The 14650-nt window shown below is 43.1% G+C and overlaps 1 protein-coding gene across 3 annotated transcripts; it reads left to right on the top strand.

Moving 5' to 3' along the window:
- Nucleotides 1-447: 447 nt before the first annotated feature.
- On the top strand, nt 448-8081 carry CDKN2AIPNL (CDKN2A interacting protein N-terminal like). 3 transcript variants are annotated; one of them, XR_004624018.1, is made up of 5 exons: nt 449-748; nt 2140-2239; nt 6236-6302; nt 7204-7247; nt 7709-8081. XR_004624018.1 is itself a non-coding variant. In XM_034656018.1 (4 exons), the coding sequence occupies exons 1-4, from the start codon at nt 510-512 to the stop codon at nt 7761-7763; spliced, it is 438 nt and encodes a 145-aa protein (XP_034511909.1). In that variant the 5' UTR covers nt 448-509; the 3' UTR covers nt 7764-8081. The 3 variants fall into 3 exon arrangements, 2 of the variants coding, with proteins under 2 accessions (XP_034511909.1, XP_034511910.1); XM_034656018.1 differs by lacking the exon at nt 6236-6302 and having other exon boundaries at nt 448-748; XM_034656019.1 differs by lacking the exons at nt 6236-6302; nt 7204-7247 and having other exon boundaries at nt 452-748.
- The last annotated feature ends 6569 nt before the right edge of the window (nt 8082-14650 follow it).

The following is a 14650-nucleotide window of genomic DNA, read 5'->3' as shown; positions in this document are numbered from 1 at the left end:
GCCTGGCAGGTATTTAATTGGACGGACGGCTCGCTCCAGGAAGACGGGCCACAACCTGAAAGGGTGTTGAGACTACTGGGGAATTAATCAAAGACAGAACCCGAGCAGCTACACATATAAAGCCCTCAGAACTGAGGGCATTCGTGTGCGGCCGGTGCCCGCGGAGCCCCCAGGGCAAGGACACAGCACAGCTCTGGCTGGCGCCAAGCTGCCGAACGGGAGAGGGGCATTCCGTCTTTGTGCTTCGGGGCCTCAGTTTTCCTACCGGTTCCCCGCGGGGTCGACGGAGAACGGCCCCTGCGGCCCCCAGGTGGACGCACGTCATGCGCAGCGGGCTGTGGAGGTCTGAAGGGCTGCGGCCGATGAGGCCGCCGCTCCCGGCGAGGGCGCTCCAGGCCGGTCCTCCGGAGCAGTCGTGCGCCGCCGGGGCCCCTCTAGCCGCCGGGAGGTGACGCGGTGCGACTCGGGAAGGCGGCGGGCGGGTGCAGCCCTCGGCGGCGGAGGGCGCCATGGTGGGTGGCGAGGCTGCCGCCGCGGTGGAGGAGCTAGTTTCGGGGGTGCGGCAGGCGGCCGACTTCGCGGAGCAGTTCCGCTCCTATTCGGAGAGCGAGAAGCAATGGAAGGCTCGCATGGAATTCATCCTGCGCCACTTGCCCGACTACCGCGACCCACCCGATGGCGGTGGCCGCTTGGACCAGCTGCTGTCCCTCTCCATGGTGTGGGCCAATCACCTCTTCCTGGGTTGCAGGTGCGGACCCCTGCGGGCTGGCTGACCCTGTCCCTGCCTTCAGACCCGCAGTCCTCTCCTAGGGCTGACCCCTGCCCAGTGCTGACCCCGCCCCCAACCTCCCGCCGCACTGGCCCAGCCTATATGGCTGATTCCCACGCTAGCCAGGTCCTTGGAAAGATATTTAACCTCAGCGCCTCAGTTTCCACATTTGGAAAATGAGTTGTGATGACTGCAGTATTAAAGAGTTAAAAAAAAAAAAAAGCACCTAGCACAGACAGCTATTTAGCAAGAGCTCAATCTGTGGTGGGCGCTAAAATGCCATTGTTAATTGTATTAATACTGTTAGTTTAAACCATCACCTTTGCGTAGTACATTTCAAGTGTCTTGGCTCCTTCCACCCACATGGCAAACGTGCAGACACGGAAACTGAGATCCCCAATTTACATATGAAGGAGCTGAGAGAGGGCCATGTGTCTTCTGACAGGATTGTGGATTTTACCATTTATGGCAGGATGTAATCTGTGGCCTTTGGCTTTTCCTCCCCACTCCCCAGCCTGCTGGACTCTTAGCAAGAGCTAACCTTTGCCTCTCTGCCTTTCCTGTTATGAAAATAACAGATGCCTTCAAGGGACTGTTTTTGAAGTGCTTTAGATAAGGCACCCGTTGTACCCCCTCAATGAAGAAGATGTTAAATCTTGAAGCTCCCACATCCTTTTATTTTAGTGTCCTGAAATTGTGTTAGGATAGTAAGATGACTTGTCTTAGTCCTGATTTCTTTTCCCCTTTTGGCTTTCTGACTCTAGTCACATGCTCCCTCCAGCCCTTAGCCACTTGGTTTTGTTTTCAGATGTTGGGCTTTTTAGAACAGGATTTGGAGAAGCAGTGCCAAAGGCTTTCCCTCTGTTTTCTGGGTGCCCCTGGGAAATCCTGGTTAATGGGCTCCAAGACTAGGAAAATGTTAAGAAAATTGGACAAATGAACAAATGATGTTATTTACATTAGACCAGTATTCGATGTGTTTTTTTTAAATAATAATTTTCTATTATGTTATGTTAGTCACCATACAGTATATCCTTAGTTTTTGATGTATCGATGTGTTTAAAAAATAAAACATTTTGGCCCTCATACTGTATCCACGAATATGTACTGCCAGATGTACAGTGCCTCTATTTTTATAAATCTTTTTTGTTTTGTAAATCTTGAAACACCTGCTCTATTGGCATTCCTACAGCCACTTCTGAACCCACAAGCCAGAAGAAGGGTTTCCTAACCCGCTGCTGAGCATGTGTCCGTTTTCCATGTAGTATCACATCAGAACGCTAAGAGTTGAGCTATTTGCAGTTTCTCATTAGCCCACAGCAACACGTGATTCCTCCAAGTTTTTTATCTTACTACTTTTTATTGTGCAGTTACAACAAAGACCTTTTAGACAAAGTGATGGAAATGGCTGATGGGATTGAAGTGGAAGACCTGCCACAGTTTACTACCAGAAGTGAATTAATGAAAAAGGTAAACAGGTTTTCTAAGTGCATTTGAAATGGTATCGAGTTAAAGGCCCCTGCTTTTATGTTATGTATTAGAGGATACTATTTACTCCCCAAGGATCTAAGCCCTATTTGGGACGCCTGGGTGGCTCAGTTGATTAAGCATCTGCCTTTAGTTCAGGTCATGATCCTGAGGTCCTGGGATTGAGTCCCGCATTGGACTCCTTACTCACCGGGGAGCCTGCTTCTCCCTCGGCCTGCCACTCCCCCTGCTTGTGCGCTCTCTCTCGGTCAAATAAATAAATAAAATCTTAAAAAAACTTTTTAAAAAATTTGTTACTGAAATATAATTGATATACAATATCCTATTTGTTTCAGGTGTATATCATAATGTTTTTATACATTACAAAATAATTTCCACTTATTATCTAGTAACACATCTTTCACCATACAAAGCTGTTACAGTATTACTGTATTCTCTGTGCTGTACATCACATCCTCATGACTTAATTTATTTTATAATTGGAAGTTTGTACGTCTTAATCCCCTTCACCTCTGTGGCCACCCCCCAGCTGGTAACCAGTAGTTTGTTTCCTGTATCTATGAATCTGTTTTGTTTTGTTTGTTCATTTGTTTTTTTAGATTCTACATATAAGTGAAACCATACTGTATTTATCTTCATCTGTCTTATTTCACTTAGCATAATGCACTCTAGGCCCAACCATGTAGCAACTGTCAAGATCTTTTTATCGCTGAGTAGTATTCCATTATATATATGTGTAACAGCACATCTTCTTTATCCATTCATTTATCTGTGGACACTTAAGGGCCTTGTCACTTTCATTTCTCTATACTCGGTATAAGCTTTTTCATAACTAGATAACAACTAAATTATACATTGTTGGTGGAGTAATTAATAAATTCAGCCTCTAAACTTCCTTTATGAAGTTTTAAGCTTTTTGCTTAATTTTTAAGAAAATGTTGGCTAGAGTGCTACAGCTTTCCACTTATTAAAAAAATCTTGTTGGTAACATTAACTCATCTTTACCCCAGTGGGTGAAGGTCTAATCAGACTTATTTGGCCCATCTGACTTGCTGACGGAAATGTAGATGGAATAATGCCCACATAGAGCTGTTCCCTGTTCTGTAGGGCTTAGTCTGATTTGAAGTTGCAGACTTTGCATGGTGAGCTATTGCCTGTGGAGCCTTGTATCTGGGGCCTGGTGCTGGGGCCCTGGAGAATGTGGCAGAAAGAAGTTCAGATGATGGGCTGGGCATCCCTAGGACATGCTTTTTTTTTTTTTTTTAAAGATTTATTTCTTTTAGAGAGCAAGCACGAGCAGGGCGGTGGTGGTGGGGGGCAGAGGGAGATGGGGAGAGAATCTTCAGCAGACTCCCCGTTGAGTGCACAGCCTGATGTGGGGGCTCCATCCCCGACCCTGAGATCATGACACGAGCCGAAGTCCAACACTTAGCCGAATGAGCCACCTTGGCGCCCCAAGACGTGCTTTTTCTCATTTGCCTGGGCCTTTTAAGGAAGCAGAATTGCTTCTTCTCACCCAAAGTTTGTTTCTTCGGCACTCTGCCCAGGTCTCTTAGAAGATTGTAAGCTTCTTGAGGAAAGAGTTGGTGCCTAAAGTCTTAGTCCTTGTGTCTCTGAAACCCAGTATAAGCTTACCTAAAAGCAGCTCCGAAAACCAAAGCAATAGAGCAAAAGGCTGCAGGCCTGTTTTATTTCTATCCTCAGAAACATAGGTAAGCCCTCACCCCTGTTGGGTCTTGTTTTGGGAGGTAGATAATATAAAGAGGTTCCCTTCTGTGTGGGTATCAAGGAACTAATCAAAACCTCAGCATCCCAGAAAGTACTTCAGTCTCAAATAGCACACCCCACTTGATTTCAAATAGTTTTGCTAAAAAAAAAAATACTCTTTTTAAATCTGAATCTGGGGTCAGGAATTGGAAGTTTGTGACTTTTTGGATTATCTCATGTAATACTTAAAAAAAATCTCTGGGCAGTCCATCAGTGTCCCATAGTGGTGAGGTTCCTGGAGCTGTCATGGGGCAGCTAGATAGTTGCCAGCTGCCCGAGTGTCCCCCAGGCAAGAGTAGGATCAGCTTTTACTTCCTAACTGTGTGTGGTGATTCTGTCCTTGCTTTTACTCCCAAGAGGTATTTTGCCATCCATAAAACTTGTTTTTTTAAGTCAAATTTGTTATACTTTTTTTTTTTTAAGATTTTATTTATTTGTGAGAGAGAGAACGAGCAAGAGGGAGGGGCAGAGGGAGAGGGAGCGGCAGATTCCCCACTGAGCAGGGATCCCAATGCGGGGCTCAGTCAGGACCCCAAGATCATGACCTGAGCTGAAGGCAGATGCTTAGCCGACTGAGCCGCCCAGGCGCCCCTGTACTTGTCTGTCTTGTATGTAGCCATAGTCTTTCCGATTATTCTGGACTTGTAGAGTTGAGAACCCTTCATGGTGTTTGGGTCGCAGACCAGGGGAAACTAAGGAGGTTTTGTAATTGATATGCATGTCCCTAGACCAGTGTGAAGAAATATATGTATGTGTATTGGGCCGGGGTGTTTCTCTAATCTGTTAATACTGTGAAGGGGTCTTGAACCTCAACAATGTAGGGGTCTTCTGCCCTGGGATGTTCATTTCTGACACTGTCATTGCACAGTGTCAGCCTCCAGAGAAGAGTCCTCAGGCATGAACCTGGTATCCGTGAAAGCAGCTCTGCCATCAGACTAGTCATACTCCCCTACCTACCTGGAAGAAGCCTGCGGGAGCCTCTACATCTAGAGCACTTTCGGATTATGCGTGTTTGGGCTTCCTTCAGATAAAACTGAAGTTTTCTTAGTAGCCAAGTTCTAGATTATTGATACCACTGAAAAGGAAACTCGGTTAATCCTGAGAAGTGAGATCCTTAAAGGGTATGTAGAGTTTTGCCAGTTTTTAAGCCTCTTCTAGATACTTCGATCCTGAGGACTCTTCTGACGTGTGTGCCATGACAGACTTGTGTAGTATTGAAGGCTGTCCCTTCTCCATTGAAGGAGCCCCTGGGAGGCCACTGGAAAGAGTCATGGGGACTTCCCAGCAGTTCTTTTGTCTCTTGCCTGAAGTTTTTGCATGTAATAGAGGCTGTCAAACATAAAGCAACATTGCCAGCCCACATACCAAAAAAACCCCTAGATATTGAGCCATGCACCTGAAAGTGTTTGTCGTAGTTCTGCCTAGAATAGATCCTCAGCTCTAAAATTAGAGTTTAGGTGGGTTTTAAAGCTAGCTAGCAAGTAGAAATGAATCACCTGGCGTTGTTGGCATCTTGAGACTGGACAGTGACGGTAATTTAGGATATAATTTCTTTAAAGTAAGATTTAAGGGCTGCCTAGATGGCTCATTCGGTTAAGTGTCCGCCTTCAGCTCAGGTCATGATCTCAGGGTCCTGGGATTGAGCCCCGTATAGGGTTCCCTGCTTAGTGGGGAGTCTGCTTCTCTCTCCCCCCTGCCCCTTCCTGTGCTCATTCTCTCTCGCTCTCCTTCTCTTGCTTGCTTTCTCTCAAATAAATAAAATCTTAAAAAAAATAAGATTTAAAAAAATTTACATATATTCTGCAGTTTTGAGGCAAATACATCTCTGTGGTCTATCCAACTTATTATTTTTTTGGTCTGAGAAAAGAAATGAGCATTGTTCTCTGACAGGTGGTATTTATCAAACAGTTGCAGTTTATGATTTTTCTTTGGATTCAAATACAAATACATAGAGCAAACAATCTCAGTTATCTAACAGTCATCCCTAGGCACCTACTAGCAGCCTTTGTGGTAGACCAGCTTTATCCATTTGCGAGCAGTAATTAACAAAGAACAGCAGCTCACTCGGAAGGATGTCATTACTAGGACTGTCAGTTAATATTTCCAAGCCATTGTCTTAAGGAGAAAGAGGAGTGATTAAACTAGGAAGCTATCATTATTGGTTCATAGAAATAATTTATCAACTTAATTTCTTGGCCCATTTTTCCTAAGAACATTTTTATCCAAGAAGGAAAATGGCAGCATGGAAAGTGACTGGATATGAAATGTGAACGAGAAGGTAGGAAGACAAGCATACTTGCATTTCAATAAGTGCTTTTCTGTGCATTATGTCCAGTCTTGGCAAGTTCTAAGGTTGTGGGAAAGCCACTCCCATGGTGAAAGGAGATGTGATTTTAAAGCAGCACATATTTGTGAGCATTAAAACAAATTCAGCCTGTCACATTAGTGGAGCTGCCTTTCCCTTTTATCAACTAGCAGGAGGAAGTGCTGGAAAAGCTGAATTTGACTGCGTAGGCCAGTCTGTCGCCCAGTGCTCAGGAGTAAATCATATGCCAACACCTTGTGTCAAAGACCATACTTGCAGCAGCCAGAGCTGTGGCAGCTTCTGTGCTGCCGTAGTTTTGGTCTGTCCTATGGAAAATTTGAAAGGTGTCTTAGGGGATTTTCTTTTCCTTTGGAGTAATGATGGTTTCTTTAGGTGATACTGCATTCTCCGAAATGGGGAAAGACTTCTTATATTTTGCTTTTCCTGAGCAATTTTGCTTTTTCATTGCTCAAAAAGACTGGAGTGACAGGCTTAGCTAGGAAATAGGTCATACCTTGAAAACTCTGATTACTAAAAAGACTCTCAGATTGATTCACTTGCACTGCTAAATGTTAAGGAAATCCATTCAAGTACAAGGTGACAGCCAACATGATTTCTTCACACCCAGCTTAAAAGTTGTCTAAAGCCAAGTTTAAATTTACCAAAGGTGCTAGAGAGCACCCAGAAAGAATGTATCTGCTTCAGTTCGCCACTATTTGAAGACATGCATTTACAGTTTCTAATAGTGAGAAATCCAGAAATACATAACCTTCACATCTCCTAAATATCCTGAGTCAATGTGAAATCTTGTGAATTACTACCTGGATTCAACTGATTTTAATTTAAAACAGTGTTTGTGTGATTCTTCTTTTAGAATCCTTCACTGAAAAGCATGCCACGAAGAAAGTTATATTTCAGGTATTTCTGTTATCACATTAAATTGTGAACATTTATAGATCCCAGGTGTCAAGACAAAAAAATTAGGCTCTAGCTTCCAAATAGATGGTATGTTCAATGTTTTATTGAATTTTCTGTAAGTAGTAAAATAGTAATTTGAGTCTACTTTCCTTCTAGGTAGTACATAAATATTGTATGACTGCTGTATTTTATTTTTTTTAAGATTTTGAGAGAGAGAGTGAGTGAGCAAGTGCACAAGCAGGGGGAGAGGGAGAAGGAGAAGCGGACCCCACTCTTCCCCCCGCCTTGAGTAGGGAGCCCCATGTGGGACTTGATCCTGGGACTCCAGGACCATGATCTTAGTGGAAGGCAGACACACAACTGACTGAGCCACCCAGGCGCCCCTCACTGCTGTATTTTAATTTATAAATTTGATTTGCTGGACTACATGGCTAAATAACCTTTTCTTTTTTTTCCCCCAGCATCAAAGCTAAGGCAGAAGATTCATCACATTTTCAACATGAGCTACAGGCTTAGGAAAGGAGTCTGGGATGAATGTGACATGGACCACAGCAGCTCTCTTAAGATTCCTGGTATTTCCAACATGTAGGAAGGAGGCAGTTGGAATGACAATCTTGTCTAGCTTGGAGTTTTAAAAGGTCTCATTCTTCCAGTAGCTATCATTGTAAAAGTGTGCATGGATATTTATGTATTTACAAATCATGCCCTCTTTTTTAATTTTCTCTTTTTGAATGTCAAACTTTTTGTTAAAAATGCCTATTTTTTTATGTTGTAATAATTGCAGGTAGTGAATTTTATAATTTGGACTTTTCAATAATATATCTTCAAATCTGATTGTTTTATGGTCTTTTTCCCCTGCACTGAGGCAAACCAGCCCTTCTTTTTTTTTTTTTTTAAGATTTTATTTATTGGAGAGAGAGAGAGAGATCATAAGAAGGGGGGGAGGGGCAGAGGGGGAGGGACAAGCCGACTTCCCCAGCGAGCCTGACGCCAAGGACCCTGAGATCATGACCTGCACCGAAGGCAGATACTTAACCGACTGAACCACCCACACACTCCTATTTCCTTATTTCTTTCTGAAATTTATGCCATGTTTATGGCCACTGCCATACACACTCATTTTTTTTTTTTAAGAGACGAGTGAGAATCAAATCATAGGCCTCAGGTACCTACCAGCTCATGGGAAGAGGCAGCTTATGAAAAGGCATCTGGCCTGATTTTAAAACGGACACCAGATGCCACAGCTTGGTCCAGGCAGTCAGTTGATTTATAGGTTTTCTAGAAGGTCTCCCAGCAGCTGAGTAAAGCCCACATTCTCTTTTTCTGGAAGGAGCCGGAGGGTTTTAGTCTTCTAGACTTGAGGAACTGCCTTGCACATAGCCTCTGAAGAAATACTTGTTTAGTGCAATGTTTTGCTCTGAAATTCTTGTGTTAATTTTCCCATTAGTTAATATATCTGTTCTTTATCCCCTCCCTCTTTCATTCATTCATTCATTCATTCATTCATTCATTTAAGATTTTATTTTTAAGTAATCTCTCCACCCAACTTGGGGCTTAAACTTATAACCTTGGCATCAAGAGTTGCATGTATTACCAACTGAACCATCCAGGAGCCCTCTATTTATTTAATACCCACCTTAAGAACTTACCTCCAGGCATAAATACTGAGAGAGGGACTTCATTGGGGTCAGCAATATAACAATCACAGCAGAATTCACTTTTGGGATATTTGGTGAATAATTCATATTTGGTGGATAATTCATATGTGGAAAAATGGTGAATAAGAGAGTGGACCCTTTCTTAGCTGAACCTACCAGTAAACCCAGGTAATTAAAAAAACAGGAATGCTGAAGAGGAGGGCTGGCTGTGGGAGCATGATGCTTGGAAGCAGACAAGTGGGATGAGACTCACCCACTGCTCAAGCCTAAGGACAAGCATCACACCTTGGGCCACATCTCTGTGCAGCTTCTGGCTCTCATCTGTAGGGATCACTAGGGTGGACCAAATAAGGTCAAGATCTCTGATATAATTGGGCAGGCCACTTCTTTCCATAGCCGTACCTGGGAAATGGAGATCATAGAAATACCTAGCACAAAGAGCTATGGCAAAGACGAAGATGCTGCAGGGGTAAGCCAGAGCTCAATGGACCTCAGCCTCTTCCTCACATGTGGCCTAGCCTCTTTCTATTCTCGTGTCCTATACAAATCGGTGATGCTTAAAAACCAAATTTACAAGTTGGGAAATATCAGAGTGGGGCTGTTCACTTTTAAAATGCGTCTTTCACAGGTTTCTCATCATGGATTCTATTTTGTCTGTAAGAGATAATGCCCTATTATAATAATATCCTGTCAGGAACATATCCATTGCATAAAGCAAGCTTAAATTGTGCACAGATTGCATGCTCCCCTCCCTAATTCTTCTTCAGTGTATTTCTGAAGACTTATCTAGTTAATCAAAAGCAAATTTTCTGATATCCATTTTCTGATGGGTTTTCTCATCATTTCCTCAGCTTAAGCTGTCTCTGTTTTTCTTCTCATCTTATCTTTAAAACCTTCATAGCTATCTCATCTATAAAATTAAGCAGTATTTTAGAATTTCATCCTTTGTGTTTTTCTGGAACAGAAAGTGGCATAGAAATCATAAAATTTTTGCACTGCAGCAGTCCTTGTAATGTAGGCAAAATGGCCCATTCTTAATGCGAACCAGGAACTCACTGCAAGATACTGGCCTTGGTATATGTAGTGCTGTCCAACACGGGATAAGGATCAAATGAGATCATAGGAGGGGACATGGTGAACTGTTCCCTTCAAGTAACAACTAGAGAGCATCTTTTCTGTTAAAGACTTAAGTCTCAAGACTTTGTGAGAAGCAAGTACTAACAGTACAGTTTAGGGTGCTCACTTAATCGTGATACCTTTTTATATTACCCAGAAAATTGCTTTTTTACAATATTCATTAGAGTCTATAGCCCACCTGATGAATTGTCTACCATTGAGGAGGCAAGGATTTTCCAGGATCCATGTGGACCTGAGGTTTACCTATTCCATGGGCACTGGGAGGATTCATTATCACTGCCCATCCTCTGAGGCTTTGCTATTTGTAGTAAACGGGACTGAAAATACACACTGTTGCATCTGAAATGAGATTTATATTATTCTAAATGTCAGGTAACTCTGTTTCTCTGCTGCGCTCTAGTCTTTGCTGGGTACCTTTTTGTTTGGAAAGAGACTGTCAACTTCTAGAGTCTGAGGACTGTAGTCTAGGTTCATGTTATCTAGTCATGGCTCCCGTCCTTGACTAGTTAAGGGACACCTTTTGGTTCTGTAGGAGTAAGACTAAACACAAATCTTAAGAGGCAAGAGTTTTAGAATTTAAAGATTGTGGTCATTTGGAAATTTCTTCCTTTAACGAATACTGAACGCACACTAAAAAAAAAAAAATCTGCCCTCATGGAGATTATATATTTATATGTATAAAAAAATAAATGTTACAAAAATATGTATTACATATATAATATATAAAAAGGTGTATGTGTGTATATATATATACACACACACACACATACATATATATATATAAACTCCTTTGGGAAGAAAAAGAATCTTTCTGGGCTTTTCATTAAAATAAAGAACAAGCAAAAGAGCCTAATTATTCATTTATTTAAGTGAAAAGCAAGCCAGATCAGGTTTTGTTTCTTCCCCAAAGTTTACTCTGTTCCTTCCAAGTTAGGACTCCCAGGTCTAGGGGTGGCAGTGTGTTGGCTGCCTTTCTCATTTTGGTTTAGTTTCTCACACAATGCCGGCATTAGGGGCAAAGTCCTTTGCATATGTGGTCTTCTCAGGGAGGAAGGTGGGCCTGAAGCCTTGCCCACAGACGAGGACCAGCTGAGGAAGTGGGGGTAACAAGAATACACCACCCGAACAGATTGCCTTGGGAATCAAAAAAGAAGAGTAAAAATTGAGACTAGTAGGTTCCCATTAGAGCTATAATTCTTAACATATCCTAGGCATGGACATGTGAACTAGAGCTTCTTTCCTTGACAGTGCTGTCAGGCAAGGACAGCTCTCAGAAATAACGCAGGTGGTCCCAGCCCAAGTCCCATCCTTCTTTCCCAGCCCTAAATTAGGCAAATGACCCCAAAATGGCCTTGATTATGGTCTTCCAACCTATGTGCCTGGGAGAAATGCTGCTAGGGCATCTTGAGGCAGGTCTTCATCTTCCCCCGGTTTAGTGAAAGGGCAATTAACAGTAAGGAGGTTAACCTTGAACTGTTTGGGCCTATTGACTATAGCCCTTGCTTTGCTGTGAATCCTAGCACCAAAATCTCACTGCTGGAGCTGCATTTTCTTTTCTCTTTGGTATTTTCTCATATTAAGAATATTTAATTGAACCTAGATGGGAACTGGCACGTAATTCCTTCCTCCTGATTTACTTCACCTCGGTGTAGGGATCTTCGAAGTGGGGGATGATTCTTACTTTGATCTTTATTGGAGGATTTAGTAGAAAAATTTCTCTGTAAGTACCTGGCATTTAGTGAGCTCTCCCTGCTTCATTCCTACCCTACTCTCCCTTTGAGGCCAAGCTGGGAAAACAAAATGTTTCAACTAACTTAAACTTACACAAAAGAAAAATGACCACCCACAGGGACCCCCCCAAGACCAGGCTCCATCCCCAGCACTGCAGAAGGGCAGACCACATCAGTTCCAGTTGTGGAGTAGGGCGAAACATGTGAGTTGGCACCCATTAAGTACTCACTAGCTATGCTGACAAAATGAATGGCAGCAGGCACTGAGCGATGCAGCCTTAATCAAGTGCCTGGCAGTCCGAGAGGGAGGTAGAAGCAAAACCTCCAGGATAGGGGCGTGGGGGTCAGCAGGTGGCCAGAGTTTATAGGCCCACTACAGTCCTCCCCTAACACTAGGTGCCTTGGAACCCCTGTACCACCTGTATCTAGGGTCTGGGGCTTGCAAAGGCTGTGGATATGCTCCTCTCTCCATGAACATGGCCTTTGCCCTAGCACTGGCGTGGCAGGTTTGCCTGAGTCACCCTGTAAACCGATGAGACCTTACACTTGGTTGAACTGTGGGCCCCAGCTGACTGGGAATTGTTGGGCTTGGTCCATTACCTACAGTCCCACTTCCCCTGAAACCACTTGTTTTCAACTTCTCAGGTGGGGAGACAATGACTCATGCTTCCTTCTACCTTTGCGTTTACCAAATTATGTATGACTACGTTCTACTTTTATAACAAAAACCAGAAACCTGCTAATCAGTGTCTCCAGAGGATTTGGAGCTTGGACTCTGGAATCTTCTGCTGTCCTACTGGCCTCCTGCCCAGGCCTGTGCATGTATTGCCAGAGGCTGTCTGGAAAGGAGGTTCCTAGTTACATTCCGGTCTTTTGGAACTGTACTTGTATTGTTGCTCTTACAGCCTGATCTGTCAGACTTGTCTTGAGAAGGTGCCATGGGGATTGTGTTGTTTTCAAGCTGCTCAGTGCACAAGAATATGCAGCCCGTCAAAGAACCAATGTGTAAGGGCTAACAAAAGCCAGGGAGGGGAACTTTCTCCCTGAACAGATGGGTTCATCAACCTCACCATCATCAGGTCCCAGTATTGCCCTTACTGATTTTGTGGGCTTGCAAAAGATCCCTTGTACCCACCCCTGGTATTGATATCGTCTTCATTCAAAAGGCAGCCTCCCAACTGTTGTTCTGGGAAGTCTGGACCTGAAACCACAGCCTTACATGCTCATGCAGGTACAGGTCTACAACCACAGCCCACTAAAACACAGCAGGGATTACTAATCCAGCTTTTCTGAGGAGGTGATATTCCAAGCCTTTGGCCAAAGTTACCATGGGCTGGAATCTGATTTCTTTTCCTATGCTCTGCTCAGGATGTTACCAGGACAAGAAGCTTCCAGTTCCTCGTGGTCTTTGTACTCATACCACCACAGTAACAAATCTCCCAGCTCAGTTTTATAAAACGAAAACCTCTCTGCATTTGACAATTCTCTTATTCAGGAGTGCAGCTGGTCCAATTCAGTTGGTGGGCTGTGCTATTCTTGGCAAAAGGCCTTGTTTGTAAAGGGGGAAGGGAAAGGGCAACTTACACCTTGGGCTTCAGACAGGAAGGAGCATTATGAGGTCTGTCTTAAGTGCTCTTTATGTTTGCATTTTGGCAGCCTTCAAGACACCACAGAACCCCTCTGCATTCCAGGAATGACAACTAAATGGTACAGGTTGATGGAACCTGAGGAGATCCTTTCATAGGCTCTGATTCCCTCTAGATAAGTAGCCAACCCAGTGGCTTTAAGGATCCCAGTCTTCCAGGTATGAGTTTAGATAGCTAACCTCCTCCCAAAAGACTGCAGAAGCACTTGTAAACCAAGACCGTCCCCAAATAAAGACCTCTCTAACCAGCTAAAGGTTATTTGCTATCAGCAGAATACACTCTCTAGAGTCTTCTCATACATACTATTCTACAACTGACTGATAAACAAAAGCATCATGTGGCCAAGCTTTACCACTCAACTCAATGGCAGTTCCTGAAATTCAGTCCAATGCGGGCTTTTCACCCAAGTCTGAATCCTCCTTATGCCAAAAAGGAAGCTAGGAGGAGCCTTTCCTTTCAGGTTTCTTGATTTCGACCAGCAAGGAGCTAATGTTGCTGAGCTTGAGATGAGTCATTAACTCAAAAATGTTTGCAAAAGGCACAGTTCATCTGTCTTTCAGGCCCATCTAAAAAGAAGCCCTAGCCCATGCTATTAATAGGAAATGTACAAACCTCAAGACGTTATTAACAAAATTGTTTTAAACCAATGCAGTTGAGGGTGGAGGGAGGTGGAGAAATTACTGAAAGAGGAATGGCACACACATTTGTATATTCTTTTTCAAAGGACAGAGAAAAAAGTAAACTCAATAAAACTTTGTTTCTAGTCTCTTTCCTCCATGTCATATACTTGAATAATTAAAGAAAACTACTTTAATCTTTATTCCTATCTGACAGCAGTTGTTTTTTTCTAACTAGATGGGAACTGAAGTAACAGAGTCACCATCTTGGCACAAGGCCCTCGCCCTATGGACAATTTTATCTACCTTTAATAGCTTTGCAACTACTGACTTTTCTATTTACATAATAATCCCCACATAACTGAGATTCCTCTGGGACTCTGCATTATGAAATGAAGTAGGAAAGGAATTGTAATAAATACCACCAAGACCTAAAAAATTGATCCCTATCTCTTAAAACCTGGAAGAATTGAGAGCTCAAAATACCTTGGATGTAACTCTAAATTGTATTTATGAGCCCTATGGTTCTTTCTTAAGAGTACTAAACGAATCAATTAAGTAGAGAGGTACTTAGTTTACTGAGCACAAAATACAGTTACTAAATAAGGCACCTTT

The sequence above is a fragment of the Ailuropoda melanoleuca genome, chromosome 3 (genome assembly GCF_002007445.2).
Source record: "Ailuropoda melanoleuca isolate Jingjing chromosome 3, ASM200744v2, whole genome shotgun sequence".
NCBI lineage: Eukaryota > Metazoa > Chordata > Mammalia > Carnivora > Ursidae > Ailuropoda > Ailuropoda melanoleuca.
This window is presented reverse-complemented; position numbering and strand designations above follow the sequence as displayed.